Raw genomic sequence first — 24,233 nt, forward strand, 5'->3', positions numbered from 1 at the left:
TTCAGTTAATTGGTCTGAAAATTAGTTATTTACAACAACAAAAAATTATCCTTGTTCATCTATTAAGCTGTTGTGACAATGCAAATACAGTACGTTAATAAAACCGAGTTGAGCTAAAGTTTAGTCAAGTTTAACGACAGCTGAAACAATTACATGCTCTTCAACTACATGACAAAATGGACAATTAACTTGTATATTCACTTGTGGCCATTCATATAATAGTTTAATAGTAATTAATAATGAATTAATAGTAACTAATGTTTTTTCCCCGCTACAGTATAAAGGTGTAACAAGTTCCCACAATGAAGATATTAGGTAAGAGTTCAGGAAGTGGAGCTGCTTGATGCTTTCGCCACAATGTTACTCCATACATGCTTCACATACACTGCAAGTCAGCCTCTGGCTAGTGGACATCAATGTCAACGTCAACTACGGCCCAAGAGAATGACAAACTCCTTTATCTATTTTCTGCATGCTGTGCTGCGGAATTTTTGTCGATTGTATTATTTGAGGTGGCACGGTGGAGCAGCTGGTGAAGTGTTGGCCTCACAGTTCGGAGGTCCCGGGTTCAATCCCCGGCCCGCCTGTGTGGAGTTTCCATGGTGTACCCGTGCCTGTATGGGTTTTCTGCAGGCACTCTGGTTCCCTCCCACATTCCAAAAACATGCTACATTAATTGGACACTCTAAATTGCCCCTAGGTGTGATCGTGAGTGCGGCTGTTTGTCTCTATATGCCCTGCTATTGGCTGGCGACCAGTTCAGGGTGTACCCTGCCTCCTGCCTGTTGACAGCTGGGATAGGCTCCAGCACTCCCCGTGACCCTTGTGAGGACAAGCGGCAAAGAAAATGGATAGATGGATGAATATCAGTGGCGTCATACCAGCTTGTTTTCAAGACGGGCCCTAACATGGAAAATAATAATTCAAATATGCAAATAAAAGTTATAGTTAAGTTATAAAACCAATATAACAAAAAGTTCCATCATGAGAAATGTTAAAAATTAATGGGTATCCTAATAATTGCATATTAACCAATATTGTTTGCAGAGTTAGGAAGTTAATAATCAAGATATCAAATGTAAATAGAAATTATCACCTGAAAATTGTTTGGTCATTATTTTTTTATTGTAGAGATGCGTGTATTCTGTATTGCGGTAAAAAAAAAAAAAAACTTAATTAGCGAAACAAAAATGAGCTAAAAGTTTACATGCACTGTTATATGGAATATAGCTTGTTTCTGATGTCTTTTGTTCTTTTTTTCCCCTGAACATTAATTTAAGCAATAGTAGAAGTTTAAGAAGAAAAATAATGTAAATACGGTCAAATTGTCGTCCGCCTATTTATGTCCAGATTACTGCTCGGTACAGATGGAGCAAAGATGAGCAGCAGCAGCAGCAGCAACAGCAACAGTAACAGGAGCAGGAGCAGGAGCAGGAGCAGAAGCAGGAGCAGGAGTAGGAGGGGGGTGCAGAGACGCGGATGCTCTGCTTCAGTCCGACCGACACTCAGTCAACTTGAGCGGACGTCAGCGTGAGGCTCGTGAGCCCCTCACGGCTACCGGCCATTCGTGTGCCTAGGAAGTCCACTTTAGCGAAAGATTTAGTGGAGTGACTGAGCGGGAGAGAAGAAGCTGGAGGTGTTTTGGTTCATCCCGCTTCGCAGGTTTCAAATCGGATCAGTGTTGATTAATTTCGACGTTTAAAATGTCCATATTGCCGTTCACGCCTCCCATAGTGAAGAGGCTTCTCGGCTGGAAGAAGGGGGAACAGAACGGCCAAGAGGAGAAATGGTGCGAAAAGGCTGTGAAAAGTCTGGTGAAGAAGTTGAAAAAGAGCGGACAGTTGGACGAATTGGAAAAGGCCATCACGACACAGAATGTCAACACTAAATGTTTAACCATTCCAAGGTAAGGAAACTAAGCTAAGCTAGCCTTGCAACGCCAGTGCTAACGACAGCAAGCATATGTCTACTAGCTAGCTTGTTAGCTTTAGGATTACTAATATCGCTACGTTTATATATCTGACTATTTTCAGTTGACTCGTGTTTAGGCACTTAAAATGGGTATGAAAAACAAACATGCATTGTAGGGGTGATGAGGTTTTCGGATTCGGGGTCATATCACCTCGCTTTTTTTTTTTTTTTTTTAAACACAGAAGCAACCATAATCTACTTATTACACGGCTTTGGTCCAAGATTGTTATGTGGTCTTAACCGTGGAGAAGACGGGAAAAATTGGTTTGAAATATCACTTTTTTTTTCCCCCGTTTGTGTGTGCGTGCGTGCGTCCATATCATATAAGTATCACGTAACACCAAACGTCGGAAAAGAATACAGATTTTGCTCACATTCACGCTTGGGTGACCCCTAACGGGACAACCCGAAAGGAAAAGAATAAGAAGATTCAAAGTGTTTTATACGTAAGGTGGACAGACTGGACTTTGTTTGGGAAAGATGGAATAAACCTTTAACAACGACATGAGCATGAATATTAAAATTGTGTGTTTCTTGTGAGGACAGGCAGTGTAGAACATGGATGGATTGATAGTACTAAAAGGCTGATTCAATGTTTCACACAATTTGAAGTTTGTAGTTCAAGTCAATTGTTTGACTCATTGTAACAGGATGTTATATCTGTTCATAGGCTGACAGGATATGAAATAGGGAGTCCCCCTCTTGTGATGTACACCTCCCTCAGAATGTGGGTGGTAGCGTACATTAAAATAACTTTTTTGGGTGGGAATGCACCCCAGGCTATGGGAGGGTGTGGGCCAATGTTTGGATTGTGGGTCAGTTTCTGCAGGTTTAGAGAATAGCAACAGTCTGCTTTAGACCACACAGAATAATTTGTTTTATGCTCGAAACGTGCACTTTTCTTTTTCCTTTAATGTAGACAGGGCTCGTCAGAGAGCCTGTCGAATGTCACTTTTAAGGGGATCTCATCCATCTTGTGCAATATTTGTTTTTCATATATTTTTCAGATTTGGTTGAAAGATTATTTCATGTCATGTGGTCTGTTGGTTTTCGAATGTTAATTTAGAGGACGTGAATTCAATGGAAAGGAACCTCTTTTATCACGGAAAATAATACAAATCATTTACCACTATAATATTAATTGACTTGATCAAGCTTTGGATATGATTGATGGACCACTGTGGATTTAAGAAAGAAGATAAACGTCAAGTACGAAAATGGGGTGTGTCTTTGTTATGGCTCGTGCTAACTAGTATCGTATGGCTAAGTCGACTATTTTGACTATCCTAAAGAATAAAAATTTGATTAAAGGCAGCTAGTGTTGCCAAAGGAGTGACTAGCATTACAAAGCAAAGGCCACAGATAATAGAAGAAATGAAGAAGCTACTGGACAATTAGCCAAATCATGGAGGGTGACTTTGGCCTAACACTTCCTCCTTCCCTCTTGAGTCCCTCCCATGCCGTTACGCCGTGACCAAAAATGTAATTGATAGACATTTAAGTTATTTTAAATGTATGGATTTTTTTGTTGTTTAAATACAGAGTCTATATGTTTTTAATTAAAATGTGAATTTACTATTTGGAGGTTGGGAATGAATTAAACTCATTTACATTATTTCCTATAGGGGGAAAAAATGCTTCGGAGCTTGAACAAATCGGACTTTGAACACTTCACAAGAACAAATTATGTTTGAATGCAGAGGTTCCACTCTACAGCATTTTTTTTTTTTTACTTTTTACATTCCTCACTGAAATTGGAAAAATTAAAGGGCTACGAAAAACATTTGTGTACGCTTACAGCGGGAGATGATTGCATATGCCTGTGGCGTGACCAATTTGTTAGTCTACCAACACCAAGGAATGGATTGTGTTGGAGATTCCATTATACCTCCTCAAAATATAATTATTATTAGTAGTAGCATGGTTAACCGGTTGTCAGGAGGCAAGCGTAACCCATCTTACTCAATTACATTGTATGGTGCATCTTTCAAAATCTTTTAGGTACTTTATGTATTATGAACAAAGCTAATCCCTGTAACAAAAAAAAATGGTTGGTTAAGAATTCAGGGGGATTACAAGGAACATCCACTTATAGGATTGAAGCTGGTATGATGAAGCTGGGTCAAATTCCTGATGTCTAGATTCCAGAAAATGAAATTGATGTATGTATCATGACGCTCTTTTTGTTGTTTGTGCGTTTCAGATCATTAGACGGTCGACTCCAGGTCTCTCACAAAAAAGGTCTTCCTCACGTGATCTACTGCCGCCTGTGGCGCTGGCCCGACCTGCAGTCCCACCATGAGCTGCGGGCCATTGACCAGTGCGAATACGCCTTTCACACAAAGAAAGATGAAGTGTGCGTGAACCCTTATCATTACCTTAGGGTGGAGACGCCGAGTAAGTGTACCGTTCTATGATGTGGTTCAAACACATAGTAGCCATTCCATTAAGCAAAAGTAGTCCCTGATGAAAATACCTGTGTGTCTCCAGTATTACCGCCTGTACTAGTTCCACGACATACAGACATCCCTGCAGAGTTCCCCCCACTGGATGACTATAGCCCCTCCATTCCTGAAAACACAAACTTCCCTGCTGGGATTGAACCTCGGAGTAACTACATACCTGGTGAGGATCGTCTTTTTCTTGTACACAGGGTATTTAAAGCACAGAAGCTTTGCATGTATGTTTGTCTCTTTGCAGTACAACTTTAATTTAAGTTAAGGACATGATTTGTGTAACCGAACCATGAAATGAATTAGGGACGTAGAAAAGAAAACCATGATGAGGCTCCATTTTTTTGTAAACGTTTACATGTATGTGGCTTGGGAGAGTTTTAGTTGAAACCTTATGTTGACATACAAAAAACACTTTTGTCACTGTCCAACATGACCTCAGGCTAAATTTCCCATTTTAAATCAGTCAGGCTTCCCAATATAGTAAGTACGTTTCTTTTGGCTTGTCACGTTAGGGGTCGCCACAGCATGATGTCTCAGATGAACGCTCATATTTGTTTGGCACAGTTTTTTTCAATTTTCTCATTTTTATTACGCCGGATGCTCTTCATGATGCAACCCTTCCCGGGAAGTGGAGGCCCCAGTGGGATAAGAACTCACGACCTTTGGTTAACCAAACCAACGCTCTAACCACTGAGCTATGGGGCCATGGGCTTCCTAATATACATTTGCTAAATGTCAGAATAAGGAGGGAAGAATTTACGTTTTTAAAGTCAGAAGTTTACAGTAAGATTACTGTGCCTTTTTTATGATTTCTTTGGAAGCTTCTGATCGGTTTATTGACAACATTTGACTGAATTATAGAGACACACCTGCGAATGTATTTTAACTAGGGATGCTTCAAATACAGTGGTTCATTGTGTAACATCATGGAAAAGTCAAAAAAACTCCGCTATCAAGAAGAGAATTCTTGCATAGGTCTGACTCGTCCTTGGGTGCAATTACCAGAGGTCAAAAGTATTGAATCTGACTTTGAAAAAAGTAATGGAAAGATTGTCAACCAAAAAAATTTTGTCATTATTCTGGCATTTAGAAAATAGAAAACATTTTAGTCATTTGAATTGACCTAAAACAGGATAAGTTTAGTTCGGTTTGTAATCTCCTAGTTTCAACTCTACGTGTTTTACTGGATGTTTTGTTTTGTCGTGCTAGATTCGTCACGTAAACAAAGCAAAATCAGCTCTGAATTCAAAAGTTTAAACTTTACCAATTGATGTTTAATCTTTCTAGCATTTTCCCATGAACAACTGAGCAAGTATAGAAGTGCATTGATTAAAGAGCAGCTACCCTTCGGAATGTATGAAGTTATGAAATGCTGGATCTTTCCACATCTCACTCTATGCCCCTTATACCTTAATGAGTTGCAGAGGAGCGCAAATACTTGTGGCCATTTCTTTCTCTTGCTGAAAACTAGCTTTGCGTACAAAGGTGCACCCCGCAACAGAGCACTGTTGCTGTAGAACAGGCACACAAACTGCTGCCTTAAGGCAGGTATGTTTCTTTGTGTGTGGGCGTGTGTTTTTAACTTTTTCAGGCAAGACGAATCAGCTAAAAAGTTATGCGATCAGCGTTAATTTTCAATCGTGATCAGAACAACAGCGATAACTACTGTCAAAAAAACCTTGGGGATAATGTTTCACCATAAGTAAAACATATGGAAAAGTTCCTTGTAGATACAGTATATAAAAAACAGTAGTAATGATAATAATAGTTTTGATGTATATTGTACTGTAAGGGCCCAAGGATGCTTTTTCTGAGCTCTTGTGAATATTTCCAGAAACCCCGCCACCAGGGTACCTGAGCGAGGATGGAGAGACCAGCGATCACCAACTCAATCACAGCATGGACACAGGTGACTCCTATAGAAACTTTGAAATGCATTCTTTTTCTACAGTATATGGACCCATTATGTTCTGCTGTATTTCAGGTTCACCTAGCCTGTCTCCCAATCCTGTGTCACCCACAAACAATAACCTTGGTAAGCATGCACAGATATGAGCTTTACAACTGAATGAATCATTTATTACCTGTGCCGTAATCTTACTTTACTACCTAAAACATAAGAGCTGAATGAAATTTAGCCTCTACAAAGATTTTTTAAGGCATGACAGTTTTTGTAGAATTATACTGCATCATACTGATGTTTATAGTGTGTTGGTAACCACATTAAATACTCTAGCTAATGTTAGCTACTGTAAGACATCAATATTTAGGTGTACCTAATGTCTTGGTTGATAGAGTATATACCATATTTCCTCAATTAGAGGCCTAGAGATTAGTGGCCAGATGCTGTGCCTACTTGACTGAATAGACAATCCCTTTTCATCCTCAAAACGAGCACTACTACTAGATAATTACCTTTGCTATGACTGCATTTTCAACAATTAGTATAGTTGAGTTCCAATTGGCACGAAGTGGGGCTATCCGATTTCGGTAGTTTGGGATTGGAGCAATTGTAAATCCTGTGACGTCATCGAAGCAGAACAGTGAGTAATAAATGAATAAATACATTAGAAATTAGAAGAAACAAAGTCGCACACAAAGCCTAAGGTCTCGCTTAAAATAACTATACTTTAAACAAGCCAACCCATGCAACTCTCAAATAGATGCTGACTTCAAATAATCACCTGGGATTTCTACAGTTAAATAAAGAAACATAAACACAGGAAATAGTGTCAATGTACCATTCAGTGCTGGAACATTCATCCATCCATTTTCTGAACCGCTTAACCTCAGTAGGCGTGCTGGAGCCTATCCCAGCTATCTTCGGATGAGAGGCAGGGTACACCCTGAACTGGTCGCCAGCCAATTGCAGGGCGTATATCAATGAATTCACACTCACATTCACACCTACGGACAATTGAGTCTCTAATTAACCTACCGTGCATGTTTTTGGGATCTGGGAGGAAACTGCAGTACCTGGAGAAAACACACACAGACACAGGGAGATCATGCAACCTCCACACACGCCCTTACAGGTCTGAGGCTGATGTGCTAACCAGTCCTTTACCATGCCGCCTGGTGGACCATTAATTCTGTAAAAAGAACCATTTTTAACATACCCTTTGGATTGTAATGGGTTTGAGTGTTTTTCCCTGCTTAAAAAGGTACGAGACACAAGAAAATTTTATTGTCAATTTTTAAATCTGTGTAACACATTCATCCATTTCAACACCGCTTCTCCTGGTTAGGGTAGCGGGCCGCTGGAGCCTAAACCCATTTGACTTCGGCCGAAAGGCTGACTTGATCCTGAAATGGTCGCCAATCAGCCGCAGAGCACATTTAGACACAGAAAACCACTCGCACTCACGTTCACACCCTCACTGAGTGGGAACTGAACCCATAGTGCCTGCACCAAAATCAGGCAAGTGTTCCACTACAGAGCGGGCAGGGAGTTGAAATTCATGAAAGCCTGATGAATAAAAGTCTTTGACTTAGCTAGTCCTGGCTGGCTCCGCACACTCCTCCCTGATGGCCACAGACTGAACAAGCTGTGTGTTGGATGGGCGACATCCTCTATCCTACAGAGGGATTTGCGGGTGAGACAGGTTCTGTAAATGTCCTGCAGGGAAGGAAAAGAGGTTTCAATGATCTTCCCAGCTGCCTTCACTATGCGGTGGAGAGTCTTGCGGCAGGATGCGGTGCAGGCTCCGTACCACACAGTGATGCAGCTGGTAAAGATGCTCTCCATGGTCCCTCTGTAGAACGAGCATACGATGGGGGTTGGGGTTCTGGCTCTTCTCAGCTCGTGCAAGAAGTAGAGACCCTGATGAGCTGTGTTTGCCAGTGTGGAGGTGTTGCTGGTCCAGGAGCGGTTCTCTGTGATGTGCAATCCCAGGAGCTTCATACTGCACACTCTCTCTCTCTCCACCGCAACATTGTTGATGTTCAAGAGGGCATGCACTCTCCTGAAATCCACAACGATGTCCTTGTTTTTTCAGTTTTTGTTTTTAATTTTCAGCTATTACAAAAATGATTTAATTTGTGTATTTGATTCAACAGAATAACAATACAATGGGGACCATTTATGAGGCTAGGCCTTAAGATCGTAACAAAGTAACTGCTACGAATGGGGTCATTGTCGGTGTTGAGTTCAAGTCTGCAGGGAGATCAGGTACAGACAGCCCTAGGTAATGTAATAATGATAATATCCGGTTGCCAGGCTATTCAATCTATGTGCGAAGCCACAAGGAGGTTAGCGTTTTAAAAAAAGAGAGACAAAGAAAGCAAGAAATAGGGCACGTCACGTCTCGACCTTCCCTGTTAGGGTCGTGGGAAAGAGCTGCGGGAAAGAAATCAAAGGATCTGGGGTGTGCATCTTCACAATTAAATATTAGCCACATTCGTTAGATTTTTTTCTTGCTATCCCGAGATCTAATCACCACGCTTTCATTTACACAGACCTACAACCTGTGACCTACTGCGAGTCCGCGTTCTGGTGCTCCATCTCCTACTACGAGCTCAACCAGCGTGTAGGAGAGACGTTCCATGCCTCCCAGCCCTCCCTCACAGTCGACGGTTTCACTGACCCCTCCAACTCGGAGCGCTTCTGTCTGGGCCTCTTGTCCAATGTTAACCGCAATTCTGCAGTGGAGCTCACACGCAGACATATAGGTAATTGTCGTCATGAATGATCAAAAGCGGGGTTCACACTGGGGGGGCTGCATGACTTTTATTTTTATTTCATTTTTTTAAGTAGACACTAATCTGATGAAAGTCATGTCGACTAGTTGTTGATGACGACATTTATATTTTTGTATTTTTTTGGGGGGGTATTTCTCCTTTTCAATTAAGCTACAGTGCCATCAGAAAGTATTCACACCCCTTCACATTTTGCCATTACAGACTTACTCTAAGGCTGATAGGTGTATAGTTTTCTTTTAAACAAAAATATTCATAAAGTATCGCATAATGACAAAGTAAAAACATATTTTCAGACGATTGTGCAAATGTAACGTAATGTAAGCATTTAATGATAATAGCTAGACAGTATAGTATTCACACCCTTTGCTTAACATTTAGTTGAAGCACCTTTGGCAGCAGTCACTGCTTAAATCTTCTTGGGTATGACTCGATTAGCTTGTTACACCTGCTTTGGGGATTTTATCCCATTCTTTTCTGCAGATTGTCTCAAGGTCAGTCAGGTTGGATAGCCAGCACCGATGGACAGCCATTTTTCTGCTGGGCCACTCGAGAACATTAACAGGCTGCTCCTGAAGCTACTCCCTGTGTTGTCTTGGTTGTGTGATTTAGGACATTGATGTATTGTAATGAGTATTTTTTTTTAGTAAGAAAACTTCACTCATAAGCTTATGAGTAACTCTATAACATAGCAAAATGTGAAGGGGCGTGAATACTTTCCAAACACAGTCTATCAGACAACAATGCACAGTTGAAACACAAAGAAAATACACATCAGAACAAGAGCATTGACGTCATGGGCTGTGTGAACCTGTGCCCCAGTTTTCAGCCAGAGGAAAAACTTTAGGGTCTGACTTAGATTGTAGATTTTTTTTTAAAGACCAATTCCAGTATTTGACAGAAAAAAAGTTATGATACCAATTCAATATATAATGAATTCAACTACTTTTTGATCCCTTAACGCTTAGAACAAATATATGAATTACAGGAAGGACATCTGACTTTTTTTTTACAATACTTTGTTCTTTTGTGTTTAATTTTACCGCATAGATGAGTTTTTAAGGAAAAAACATGCCGAAAAAATGCTTCAATGGATGAATCTATCTTTAGCGTTAATCCATAAATGTATGCAGTATATAAACAACATCATGAGTGACAATATGATGCCCCTAAATCATATTTCTTCAATTCTTTCTTTCTTTACCAGAAAGTAATGACAAAAGAAATCCAGACAGATCTTTGATATCATATATAACAGTTGTATTTTATTTTTGCTGTTTGATGAAAAGAAAGCAAGTTTAACTTAATAGTAGCTGATTTTTTTGGGTGTGCATTTTTTATCCTGATTCTTGTTCATTTTGTGCAGTATCTCTTTTTGTTTTGTTCTGTGTTTTGTTTTTTCTTTCAATGTCATCATCTTCACCTCTCCATTACCTTTTCAGGACGAGGTGTTAGGTTGTACTACATTGGTGGGGAAGTGTTTGCAGAGTGTCTCAGTGACAGCGCCATCTTTGTCCAGAGTCCCAACTGCAACCAGCGCTACGGATGGCATCCCGCTACAGTCTGCAAGATCCCGCCAGGTATGCACAGAATGATATAGACACGCTTTCAAGATGACGACTCTAATGTAGCGTTTCACAATCTTTATTGATATTACAATGGCAAAACCTTAAGCCACACCACCAAACAATAATGTCACAAAATGGGTGTAAATTGAAATAATGGGGATATTGTCTAAATTTAAACACTCTGAAATCTTAGCCTGATTGAATGAATGTATGAATGGCAACAGGTGGGTACACAGATTAAATGTACCTTCTTCCTTTTTGTGAAAGAGCATGTCATTCTTCCGCTTGTCACTATATGTCGTTGGCATAGCTACTGTAGATGAACGTAGGCACATATTTTGCAGTGCCGTAATTTCTGACCTATAAGGTGCGACTTTTTTCACACGCTTTCAACCCTGCTGTTTATACAGTGATGCGGCTAATTTGTGCATTTTTTCTAACGGCCGCAAGGGGGCACTCAAGCGGGAAAGGTAAGAGTGAGACCGGTGGAATATATGTGCCGAGGAAGTGACTTTTACTGGTCTGGCCCTGTTAGCGCTGCACTAGCACGTTACCGCCGTGTCTCAGTGATTTTTACCGGTATGTTTTATTTTTTTTTTTTTAAACTGTCCATGTTTGCACGGCACTAGCGTTAAACTCTCTGTATACCGTCTTTCTTTGTAAATATCTCGTGTTTCAATGTGGGCACTTGCGGCTTTTACACAGTTGTGGCGCGTATGTAGCAAATTGTATTTCCTTTACAAATGTACTGGGTGAGACTTCTAACCACGTGGGCTCTGTTGGCCCGGAATTACGGAAAATATGTTTTTTACCACCCAAGTGAAATGAGATCATTTCCCACAGCACGCCTGATGGTCAGCTCATGTCATTGGTGAAGTCTCACTGCACAATGCTGTCATAAAATAAAAGCATGAACGCCAAATCTCTTGTAGGGTGCAACTTGAAGATCTTCAATAACCAGGAGTTTGCCGCTCTTCTTGCCCAGTCGGTGAACCAGGGCTTCGAGGCTGTTTACCAGCTCACCAGGATGTGCACCATTCGCATGAGTTTTGTCAAAGGATGGGGAGCTGAGTACAGGTATCTTTAGACTTCAAACTCACTCGCTCGCATTGCATGATGTTCTCTCAGTTTGCTCTGTCGTATGGCGTCAATTTGGCTTTATTGTTGTCTCATGCTCTTTATTTGCTCACTATGTGAATTTTTACACTTACATCAAGTCACATATCCAAATAGCGATAGTAATGCTCCGCTATTGGCAGGCTAATTGGTTCTAAGTCCTGCCACAAATAGCAAATGTCCCACCTATGAACTCTGGGAATTGCCTATCTCAATGGTTTAAGCCATAAATGTATAACAATACCACAAACTATGGTCACAATACACTTCATCCATTAGTAATTTCACAACATTAGCCTTAAAAAGAAATGTTTTACAGATTGTGTGTGCATGTGACGAAGGCTCTCTCTAACGCTGCACTCATAACGCAGGCAAAACCTAGCCCCTCCCAGAATTACAAAGGTTGTCTCTGTCAAAAGATATTACTTATACTTACTTCATTGACATTAGTGTACGGCTTAACTATTTAGACAGAGCTTTGACAACACAACAATGCCATTAGGTGAGTTTTTTTTAGATGGGGATAGATTCCATAGAGAAAGATGCAAATAGGTATTGAATTGTGAACTTTCTTTTCACAGCCTTTTGTTTTCTTTGAGGTGTGCTTCATTTCACTATGTTGTGAATGTCAAGTTTCTAGGTATAAGAAAATGTGCCATGATGTTGATCCCATGATCATGAGCACAATGAGGGTGGAAGATGGGGGGGGGGGGGGGGCAGCGTTCTCTGCTGACAGCAAGCATGAGGCAGATGAGTAACACCGAAGGAATGTGGCAGGCATGCAGTGGGAGGTGAACGTGTGTGAGACACTCACGAGGGGGATTCCCAAAAAGCCAGAGAGCGGCTTGCTTGTCTTTCTGCCAACAGGTGTGTCGGAAAGAACCTTGGACGACTTACTGACTGGATCGGCAAAAATGTGTGGTTCATGCCTTTTTACACTGTGCTTTGTTTTGTTGGGGGTCACTGAAAGCCATCCATTCTCTTAACCGCTTATCCTCACTAGTGGCCCAGGTGTGCTGCTGCCTAGCTCAACTGACTTTGGGCCGAACTTTTCGCCACCCCAATCAGTCGTAAGGTCACGTGAATCGTTTCTCCTATTTTGCAGACGTCAGACAGTGACCAGCACCCCCTGCTGGATCGAGCTGCATCTGAACGGTCCTTTGCAGTGGCTGGACAAGGTTCTCACACAGATGGGTTCTCCCAGCATCCACTGCTCAAGTGTGTCTTAGAGGCAGCCACCTCCACGTGTTGACGCTTTCACGCCACACGAGACTACTTCAGTTGCTCACTCTCTGTGCCGATGTAAGGAAAGAGACAGTATTCATCAGATCAGCCACCTCCCTTGCTGTAAACATTTAACCTCACACAGTTGTTGCACTTTGCTTTGGACTGTTTAAGTGTACCCAAGTGATGGTCCTTTTATTCGTGTTCCACGTGCGGCCACCGAGTATTATCTGTCATTTTCAGATACGCCACACAGCCTTTTTTTTTCCCCATCACCAAGATAGCAAGTAACCAATGCATAGCAACAGTCTTGTGTTCATGTTGTTGCCGTTGGTGACGCCACGACCGAAATTCTGCCAACAAAGGAATGACGGGACATTTTCATGAAACTTTGTGGAGGAGTAGGGCACATTGAGGCAATTTATTTTCATGTTTCTATTACATTTTTCATGGACTTTCTCAGGAACTAAAATAGAAACCTAAATTACACCCCCCCCAACCCCTACCCTCCACTGAATCTTGACTTTGCCAGGTTGCCATAACAACAATGTTCCTGCGTGTTTATAATTTTAAAAACATTGATTCTATGAATTAACACAATTTTTGAGTTAGTCTTTATGGCCCAGTGCCAACTCTTTTAAACAGAAAATTACCATAATTAATGTGATAAAATTGTTTTAAGTACAAGGTACTCCCCCACAGCCAAAAAAACATTTAATTATATTAATGAGAATTAGATGATTACTTTTAAATTGGTGGATTATCTATTTTAAACAAAATCAGCACTATGCTTTCTTGATTATATAAAAGAAAACCTTGTATGAAAAAAAAAAACCTATTTTGATAAGTATAAAAAAAAATACATTTTCTAAGTTATTTTTGCATATTGTCCTGCATGGAAATATATTTTTTATTGCCTCAGTATGATTGTACATACCTATTTATAGTGTGTGATTTCTTAATAGTTATGCCTTGATGGAAATGTGACTGCACATGAAGGGCACAGGTAAGGAGTGTACTTTAATAACTCGGCCTGCTTTATTGCTGACTTTTCACAGCTCTGGTCAACATATAGGATTAGTCCTTTGAACACTGACTGATCAAACGTGGTTCGGTTCGAGGTATTACAGTTTTAGAAGGATGTTTGGATGAAAAACAAAGGTCTTATTGCATACAACCCAAACAGTGGCCCCTCTGCTTCGTGTGGGTGAACGATAGCACTTCCAATTTACTGTTGAGTGGTGTCGCTAAAAGTGTATGTTCAACGCTACAGTGCATGTGTAACCAGCCTGCTGTCCTTGGCCATAGTCTTTGAAGTTGCTGCGTGAATGAATATTCATGCCCTTATGTTACAGGACCTCGTCTATGAAATTTGTCACACTTTATGCAACAGTGCATTGGGTTGATGATAGAGCTTCGTCTGCTCTTGTGGTCTTCGATGTCTTATGTACATGCATTTTGTTCAGTCACTAAGTGAAATATTTGTTCTTAAATGGCCTTTTTATGTGAAAAACCTAATAAATAAATAAATGTGAAGTATTTGCTTCCAGTAGAACATGGTGAGAGTACAGCTTGTGGAAACTAAGCAATACAGTAAAGCATAGAGCACATTTTTTCTAAGATGCTTTTGAGAGCATGCAATGGAATGACTCATATTCACAACATCAGTATCTTTTTTTTCCTCCATTTAGCCTTAATAAAGACAGGTCTGTAACTAATTCAAGTGCATCCATTAATGCAGTGATTCTCATCCACCATGCCGCGCGGCATTGTGTGCTGTGAGATTGTCAAATGGGTTGATTGTGTGACAGCCGGTGCTTTAGCGGACCTCATTGTGATGTGGAACTGGGATGTCAATAACTAGGTTCACCATGCTCACAGAGGCCACAAAAATACAGCTTACGCTTCATCCAAGCCACATAAGTATCTGAACACCTGAGAAAACCAATGTTATCTGGTACAGTAGCCTTTGTTTGCAATTACAGAGGTCAAACGTTTCCTGGAGTTGTTCACCAGGTTTGCACACACTGCAGGAGGGATTTTGGCCCACTCCATCACACAGATCTTTTCTAGATCAGACAGGTTTATGGGCTGTCGCTGAGAAACATGGAGTTTCAGTTCCCCTCAAAGATTTTCTATTGGGTTTAGGTCTGGAGACTGGCTAGGCTTCTTTCAGAGCCACTCCTTGGTTTTCCTGGCTGTGTGCTTCGGGTCATTGTCGTGTTGAAAGACCCAGCCACGACCCATCCTCAATGCTCTAACTGAGGGAAAAAGGTTGTTCCCCAAAATCTAACAAGACATGGCCGCGGTCATCCTCTCCTTAATACAGTGCAGTTGTCCTGTCCCATGTGCAGAAAAACACCCCCAAAGCATGATGCTACCAACCCATGCTTCACAGTAGGGATGGTGTTCTTGGGATGGAACTCATCAATTGTCTTCCTCCAAACACCGTTCGTGGAATTATGACCAAAAAGTTCCATTTTGGTCTCATTTGACCACAAAAAGGATTAAGCTAACCTCCCATGACTCCTGTGTATCATCCGAACAGTCATTGGCAAACTTAAGACGGGCCTTGACATGTGCTGGTTTAAGCAGGGGAACCTTCCGTGCCATGCATGATTTCAAACCATGACGTCTTAGTGTATTACCAACAGTCACCTTGGAAACAGTGGTCCCAGCTCTTTTCAGGTCATTGATCAAGTCCTGTTGTGTAGTCCTTGGCTGATTCCTCACGTTTCTAAGGATCATTGAGACCCCACGAGGTGATATCTTGCATGGTGCTTCACTCTCATTGAGATTGAGCATCATGGTTAGCTTCTTCCATTTTCTAATGATTGCTCCAACAGTGGACCTTTTTTCACCAAGCTGCTTGGCAATTTCTCGGTAGGCCTTTCCAGCCGTGTGGAGTTGTACAAGTTTGTCTCTGCTGTCTTTGGACAGCTCTTTGGTCTTGGACATTTTACAAGTTTGAGTCTTACTGATTGTATGGGGTGGACAGGTGTCTTTATGCAGCTAAAGACCTCCCACAGGTGCATCTGATTCAGGATAATACATGGAGTGGTGGAGGACTTTTAAAGGCGGAATAACAGGTCTTTCGAGGGTCAGAATTCTAGCTGATTGACAGGTGTTCAAATACTTATTCTCCTCACTGTAGCTACTTGCAGACAAACCTCAACGTTCATTCTACTTTGACTTAAATGTTTTTATTATAAGAAGTCAAAGTCACAAACTTCAATGTGAATGTGTTGTTGGTGCTGTGCCATTAGATTGTTGCAGTATAAAACAGGTTTTCTCAATACAGGGTGGGAAACACTGCATTATTGGACTGTATTCACATGTGACTTTACCCACAGTGCAACAGCTGTGCTCAGTAGAACAAATGAAAGTCATTCACACATGCTAAAGACAAAGAGTCTTTATGTTGAGATTACAGACCGTTGAACTGTGACTTGACAAAACGTCCATTATCTGTTTGTCTGACAGTTAATCTTAAAACAAGGCACATCATGTCACTTAGTAATAATATATGTGACATTGTACCCCAAAGCTAAATGCATAAATCTAATGTTACATCTTTATCATTTATTGGATATCACTGAGAAGGCCCCACATATTAACGACAGTCTGACCAATGTATTGCCTCTTTTCTTCTAAACCAGTCAAGCCATTTTGAAGGAGCCAAACCTGCCTAGAGAACAACAGAGTACAATACAGTACAGTACACCCATGAGCATGTCCGCTTTCCTTGTGCAAGCAGCCATTTGAGGGGGTGCTGGACATTGCGCAAAAGCCAGGAAAGGTAGGAGATATGTTGACGGACGGGGTCACGGCTGTCTTCCGTTAGCTCTCCTCACCTGACGACAACCCGTCGATCTCATCATCATCCCCGCCAATGGCCATCCAAAAGGCTTTTGCTACCTGAAATGCAGGTATAGACGTATACTTCTGTTTAATATAGGTCACTACAGGTCCCCCCCCAAGTACTGGAACAGTGAGGTTAATTCTTTTGATTTTGTTGTATACGGAAGACATTTGGGTTTCAGATCAAAACATGAACGTGAAACAAAAGCTCCAAATTCCAGATTTCATTTCATGGTATTTACAACTAGATGTGTAAGAATGATGCAGGACAGAGCACCTTTTGTTTGAAGCCACAAAAGGATTGGAACAGACAATATTAAGTTACCTTTAATATGTGGTGGCATCAGCCTTACTTGCAATAACGCCATCAAGGCTGCGACTCATTCCTCAAACTGTTGTGACCTTCATTTCAAATGCTTCTCCAGGCATTTCCTGCAGCGTCTTTATGGTTTTTTTTTTTTCTTGTATTCTCTCCCTTCAGTCTCCCCTTTAAGAGATAAAGTGCATGCTCTACTGTGTTAAGGTCTGGTGACTGAGTTGCTGGAATTCAGAACTTTTCACTAATTTATAGTTTGATCAGAAACCCAATCGTAGTATAAAAGAAAAACAAAGGAATTGATCTTGCGGTTCCAGTACTATTTTTAGAGGGGACTATGTGACCCTCACGCCGAGATCAGACTACAGGATTTTAGGCTCGATCAGCTATCACAGGCTTTTTCCCCAGACTGGACCAGAACTATTTTGTCAGGAACGACAGAACTTCTTGCAGTGTGGCATCATTCATGACCAATAATTTGGCCATATGATGCCAAAATGATAAGTTGAGCACCGTTGATGTTTTTGGATATCTTTCATGTACTGTGACATTTCAATGGAAACTCCTGCAGCTCCGTGACTTCAACCATTAAGATTGCGCATTGTGACCGGTGTTTTGCCTCCTGTGCTTGCTCTTGTCAGCATGCTTGGCCACCGTTGTCAACATTTATTCAAGCCCACAAACCAATATTTAGCGAAGCTTTAGCGCATGATTTGATAGAATGCTGGAATGTTTACCTACGGCTGTTAGTTAGATAAAGCCTTACAGACCCAGACCAAATTGTGTAAAATTTTGAAGGAAAAAAAAAAAAAAAAAAAAAACCTTGATGAAATTGTGAGCCCTGAATGTATAATCAATGAAAGTTTCATCCTCGACCACCACGAATTTCTCTTCAAAACATTGGTGCGATCCATTGTTGTCGCAATTGCCATGGTAACGGGTGTATCCACTCGCATTGACTGGTGCCGTTTTCTGGTTCCGGCTCCTCAACAGTGTTTGATTTGTTTCTTCGATAAACCCCAGTGATCATCGCAATCGGTACCGGAATACATCTCGTGTCGTGTCGCCACTGACTGAGATACGGCAAGGTTTAACGGCAGAGTAGTCGGACATAGTGCAATTGCGAAAGACCTTGTCGTCTGATCCAGGAATTAGTATAGGCCAAGCAGTTGTTTACCTTCTCTGCATGAACCTTTCTCTGTTCGTGAGGTAATGACGAAGCTTTGTCTGCAAATTGTCAAAGGAAAAGACATACTGCCATTATATTTGACACAGTTTAAAGTTCAAAATTTGTTTTGGATTCATTTACCTTTCATCTCTTTTAATTTGGTGAAGAGGCGTTCAAAGTTATCCACGTCTGCATCCCCAGCTGTGAGATTCGCAAGCTCCTGAATGTCCAAATTTGTCATTGCGTCTGAAAAGATCAATATATACAGTTCTATTCTGTATCCAAATTTCCATTGCTTGTAGCGTTATCACCACCACATCGATGCTCTCCGTTAACCCGTCTATGGCATTTTCCATGTTGTGTTAGCAGTAAGCTATCAAAAACACAGAATTCTCTTGTATGTCTACTTTTAGAGTAAACCTTAACAGGGTGTCATTAAACTGCTTGAATCCTCTATTTTGAATATTTGGCCACGATTCCAAACAACTGCTTGTTGTAATGACGGTCGAGTTTAGTACCATCATACAACACTTGTATCTCAGATTTTTGGATACAAGTCAAGGCTTGTATCGCCCAGAACTCGGAAATCGTTTCACTCGTATCTCAAGGCACAACTGTACATCACTAAATTATTCCCACTGATATTTTTCCTCTTCCTAGTCTCATGCACCATGCCATTACTACATTTTGAGAACATTGATTTTGTATTTTTTTTGTCATAATTACTATTTTATAATGACAAAAATGCTGCGAAAGGGGTTGTGTATGAAAAAAAAAGGAGTGGTGGCTTAAGACTTTTACACAGTACTATATATATATATATATATATATATATATATATATAATTTACACCTATTCATTACATTTGATTTGTATTCAAACCTAATCTCCATTTTAAACAGTTTTCTTACCAACAACCGTGTTCTCTTGCGAGCCGGCTCGCTCTGTACGACGAGCCACATCGTGAGCAAGTGTGCCCTCTACTGGAAGACTACAAGACTGACAGAAAATAAGTGTTCCAAAATTTTACAAAATATTGTGAGAATAATCCAAACGAGCTAAAGTAGCACTGACTTGTGGATCTTGACAGTTGCGAGGGTTGTTGTGTCGAGCAGCCACCAAACTACTCATTAGTCCAAAGCTTTGACTGTTCCCTGTTATGAGACAAGAAAACAGTATTGCGTGAGCTGGGCGTCCAACCAAACGGGGGAGAAGAGCGTTGGAGAAAGAGGAACCCAAAAATCACTGTGGCCGAGGTCCGGAGATCCAATTGAAAGATGGCCGACCGGTTCCAATCGAAGGAAAAAAGATAAATGCAAGTACAGTACCAAGTAAAGTGATATCCTGAACAAAAACCTTCTCCGGAGTGCTCAGGACCTCAGACTGGGCTGAATGTTCACCTTCCAACAAGACAATGACCCTAAGCACACAGCTAAAATGAAGGGGTAGCTTCAGAACAACTCCGTGACTGTTTTTGAACGGCCCAGCCAGAGCACTGATTTCATCCCAATGGAGACCAGAAAATGACTGTCCACCAACCTGACACAACTGGAGAGGATTTGCAAGGAGGAAAGGCAGAGGACCTCCAAATTCAGGTTTGAAAAGTTTTTACATGATTTCCAAAACGGCTCATGACTGTTACCTCAAAAGGGTGCTTCTACTAAATGCTGAGCAAGGGGTCAGGATGGGTTCAAATCCTTCTCAGTGGTGGTGTCGATGTGCCCTGTGACTGTCTGGTAACCAGTTCAGGGTGTAGCCCAAAGTTAGCGGGGGTAGGCTCCGGCGCCCCCCACGACCCTTGTGAGGCTACGCAGCTTGTAAAATGGGTCTGAATAATTATGGCCATATTGTAATAAATTGCAAAAATTTCAACACAAGAAAAAAAAGTTAACTTAAATGTTTTTAGCAAATGGCCACGACATACAAAAAGGGAAAATTTTAGGGGGGTCTGAATACTTTCTGTACCTTATTGGCAAATAAATAGAAAAGACATTGGGATAATTGTATATCTGACCATCTTTCATCTCCACGCTGGTCCACACATTAGCGTTGAGAGCCTGGACAATTCTCTTTACTCCCGTGGATTCTGGAAAATCATCTGGGGGGGAAACAATTTCCGGTCACAAAAATTAGACAACTGTATGATGAGCGCTCCATCAACAATGTTCCATTACAAAGACAATAACGCTCATTGCTCAGTTTTGCAGACTGTCGTAAAAAAGATATAGAAATGGAAATGACTAATTTATGACCCATGAAATGTGCTGTACAAATGCAAGTTTTTATTACAACGGTAAAATTCAATGACTTTATAGGTGTTAAGATGTTACATGAGGAAAATCAGCACAACACAATAGCTGTAACTATGTGATACTGGCAAACTATTAAATACAGGTGCATCTCAAAAGATTGGAATATCGTGAAGAAACTGTTCCATTCAAAAAGTGAAACTTGTTTACCTAAGAGTTGCAATGTTTATATAATGAAAATTTACCCAATTTTAGATGTTAAACCGTCCTTTTTGTATTGCAAGTTGCTGTTTTTAAAAAGGTGAGTTACCCAAATCTAGACTAGATTTGACCAAGTTAATGTTTATCTTCATAGGGGAGAAAACAGTTTTCTTTAACAAGCACATTTCTATGTGGTTCCTCATTTTTTGAACAGTAGTGTAAATTAAAATATTTCATGATTTTATTCACCACTAATGCCAACTTCATATTCACCAGCTCAAATTAGAATATTAGATAAACGTTGAAAATGATTTTCAATGTGAAAATCAGGTCAGAATCGGCCTCCTGAAAGTATTTCTATGCATATTTAACCTGTATGAGTTTCGTTGACGAAACTTTAAAGGTATTGAGATAATGGGGGGGGGATTAAAATGCATGTGTAATATATTGACACTGAGCCACGTATTCTAACAAATGCAGAGAAATGTTCGAGTGTATGTGTAAAATCACCGTCTGATTTATGACAAGTTCAGACTAGCCAATTTTCTTTGTTTTGCAAAACTTTATAATTTTCGAAATCTTCATTCTAGTTTAAAAAGATTAGCATAATCAGAAATCTTGCTAATCATAGAAACCAGAGTAATAATAATGCAGAATTAATTGTAAAGATGAAGTAATGAATGTGGCAAAAAAAATTGAGAATGAACAAACACTGCATATACGTTTGTAAAGAATAAATATTGCAGAGCAAAAAAACATTCGCAGTTACTAAAATTGATCAAATTAGCAGTGTAGGCGACAGAAAATACGAGACATGCCGGTCATAGGAACGTCTTGCAAAACGCGAGCGACGTGTCCGCGAATTAATGTGGATCAAATTTGCACATGCAGAATCACAGAAAAAAAAACAAACCCCTCAAGATTAGAGATTAGAAAGAATACTGAAGTCTTGGGGAAATAAAATGGGGAAATATGAGCGGGCCCATCAGATTTCCTGCTTGTTGAGTGACAACGTCTGACTGCATGCAGACAGTTGCGGCAGGGGGCACATATGCATATAAAAGCACGTGAGCAGAACAGTGTTAAAAGTATCCTTTTTATTATTTAGGACAGCCAACTCATTAGTAAATTCCTGGTTTGTGTTGTTATTGTTATAAGTAGTTCCGATACAGGATGCATCTTGCAGAAAAGTGAGGTTTTTTTTTTTTTTTTAGCTCTGAGCCATCACTATTTGTGCAAACACGTGGTCTGGGGATCTTCTAAATTGGAGCATGCACAAATTCAAAAAGATGTATATTGACAAATGACAGATTTGTGCATCAAACGTGTACAAATCTGTGCATTAATGGGTACATCAGATACATTGAGATACATATATTAAATAAAATTACATAATGCAGGTAGAAAACTGATGGCTCTCACCGTCTTCATCAGGCAACTCCTGAGGATTTAGCTCCACCAGTTCAAAACTGTGCGACAAACACCACTGCTGTGCTTCAAGTCTGGTAACACCTTGAGATTAAATCCAATTAAAAAAAAAAAAGACTGTCATATAGAATTGCTGTAACAATTCCAGAGTGTAAGCAATATGGAGAAAGCATACCATCTTCACAAACTTTATCACACACTAGAATGAGCACCTCTGGAGCAATGTCTTCCAACACTGATATCCACGGATGGAGATTTTCCAGACCATCTTTCTGCAAAACGTACATTACAATAGCGTCTAACATATCAGTGGTTAAAAAGTTCTCAATTCCAGTGTGCAATGTCCTAAAGTTCCATACCTTTGAACTATCAAAATACGCAATGAAAGCCTGCATTGACTGTGCAATCTCTGACGACATTTGAAAAGTGCTGGGTACAACACATAGCCTGACATCTGCGGTATAATACTTGTTGTTGATGGTCCAAGGATACCACACGACTGTTTGTTCTCGTTTGGTCGCCTCTGGCAACGTCTTCGAACCGAGAATTTCTGTGACACATATATACGTACAAACAAACAAAACAAGATCTCCTAAGTCACGCGTACAACAAACGCTAGTGTCTATCCGACTAAACTGCTTCGACTTTAACACGATCATTTCCAAATTACACCATTTTTTTTTATACCTTTACATCTCTTTATGCAAGCGCTCTCTATATAATTGTGCAATAGTTGCAAATGCCCAAGCAACCGTACGTAACTTATTCGCTAGCATTAGCATGTTGGACATATCTACAACTCTACAGGAAATAATATTAGCAACACTTACGCGCTATCATTTCTTCCTCTTTAAAAGTGCTGTCACTGCTAGTGATAACGACACAAGGAACAGTCATTGTCGCGTCCTCAGAATCGGACATTTTCACAGAAATGATACTGCTAAGCTGCAGTGGAGGGATCGTCGAGTGACGTAAGAGGTGGGGGGAGTCATGAAATTTCAACGCTGACGAAGTCTTCCGGTTCAACAAATATATATATATATATATATAGAGAGAGAGAGAGAGAGAGAGAGAGAGAGAGAGAGAGAGAGAGAGAGAGAGAGAGAGAGAGAGAGAGAGAGAGAGAGAGAGAGAGAGAGAGAGAGAGAGAGCTTGGTTTTGTAAGGAATAATTTTCTTTGCTTGTGCTTCAGAAATATATTGTTTAAGAATTAAACATATTGGCAATAATGTCAAGAGTCTCCATTTGCTGCGTTTATATCGCCACTTTTCTTGATAAAATTGCTTAAAAATATTAAAATAATTTCAGATTAACTTTTTTTAATTTTCTTCTGCTTCTTAAAATTCGAGAAAATGTTCATTGTAGTGACAAACTAATTCATTCTCAATTTCCATGTATCTGTTTTCTGTACTGCTTATCCTCATTAGGGTCGCGGCTGTGCTGGAACGTATCCCAGCTATTTTGGGTGGGGGGACGGACATTTGCCCTTAAGGACACTCGCCCCTAGGACATAAACCCTTAAGACTTATTTCAAATGTGGACGTGAGCCCTTAAGTATATTTTGTCTGATTTTAAAATAAAGCAAACACACACAAAAAACCAACTTAATTATTTTCAACATAAAAAAATAAATGTTGCTTTTCTAAAATACTCTATTTGAAGCTCGTTTCATTTCCTGAATTTTTACTTCCTGTCTGTGTTAAATATTATGCTGGTAAACAAAACTAAATATGCAAAGACAGGCGCGATTGTACCAAAACTATCACTGAAACTTTACATGCTCCAGGACATTGTATTCGATTTTAAATGCCATTGTTTGCAGTATTGCAAAAATCACATGTGCTTTGTTTGATTTGTATACAAGTCATTGTACGTTAAATCTTATATTTAGTGTTATTTTCCACTGTCATTTGTGCTCGATTTTTATCTCATTCTTAAAAGGGGGTAAAGGATGTTAATATATGGTTTTACTCATTT

At 40.3% G+C, this 24,233-nt stretch overlaps 2 protein-coding genes across 2 annotated transcripts; one reads left to right on the plus strand and one right to left on the minus strand.

Annotated features, from left to right (window-relative positions):
• Window positions 1–1,364: 1,364 nt before the first annotated feature.
• On the plus strand, window positions 1,365–16,292 carry smad3b (SMAD family member 3b). The gene is made up of 9 exons (XM_061822276.1): window positions 1,365–1,906; window positions 4,175–4,368; window positions 4,462–4,596; window positions 6,262–6,336; window positions 6,412–6,462; window positions 8,886–9,098; window positions 10,568–10,705; window positions 11,626–11,770; window positions 12,915–16,292. Exons 1-9 carry the CDS (start codon window positions 1,704–1,706, stop codon window positions 13,036–13,038), a joined length of 1,278 nt encoding a protein of 425 aa, XP_061678260.1. The 5' UTR covers window positions 1,365–1,703; the 3' UTR covers window positions 13,039–16,292.
• A 141-nt stretch (window positions 16,293–16,433) lies between these two features.
• aagab (alpha and gamma adaptin binding protein) lies at window positions 16,434–23,263 on the minus strand. Its single transcript, XM_061822277.1, has 10 exons — window positions 23,087–23,263; window positions 22,616–22,806; window positions 22,432–22,528; window positions 22,251–22,340; window positions 20,393–20,476; window positions 19,453–19,532; window positions 19,290–19,377; window positions 18,520–18,624; window positions 18,388–18,437; window positions 16,434–16,951 (listed from the first exon to the last, which is right to left on the minus strand). Exons 1-10 carry the CDS (start codon window positions 23,175–23,177, stop codon window positions 16,874–16,876), a joined length of 954 nt encoding a protein of 317 aa, XP_061678261.1. The 5' UTR covers window positions 23,178–23,263; the 3' UTR covers window positions 16,434–16,873.
• Between the last annotated feature and the right edge of the window lie 970 nt (window positions 23,264–24,233).

The sequence above is a fragment of the Syngnathoides biaculeatus genome, chromosome 6 (assembly GCF_019802595.1).
Source record: "Syngnathoides biaculeatus isolate LvHL_M chromosome 6, ASM1980259v1, whole genome shotgun sequence".
NCBI classification, from domain to species: domain Eukaryota; kingdom Metazoa; phylum Chordata; class Actinopteri; order Syngnathiformes; family Syngnathidae; genus Syngnathoides; species Syngnathoides biaculeatus.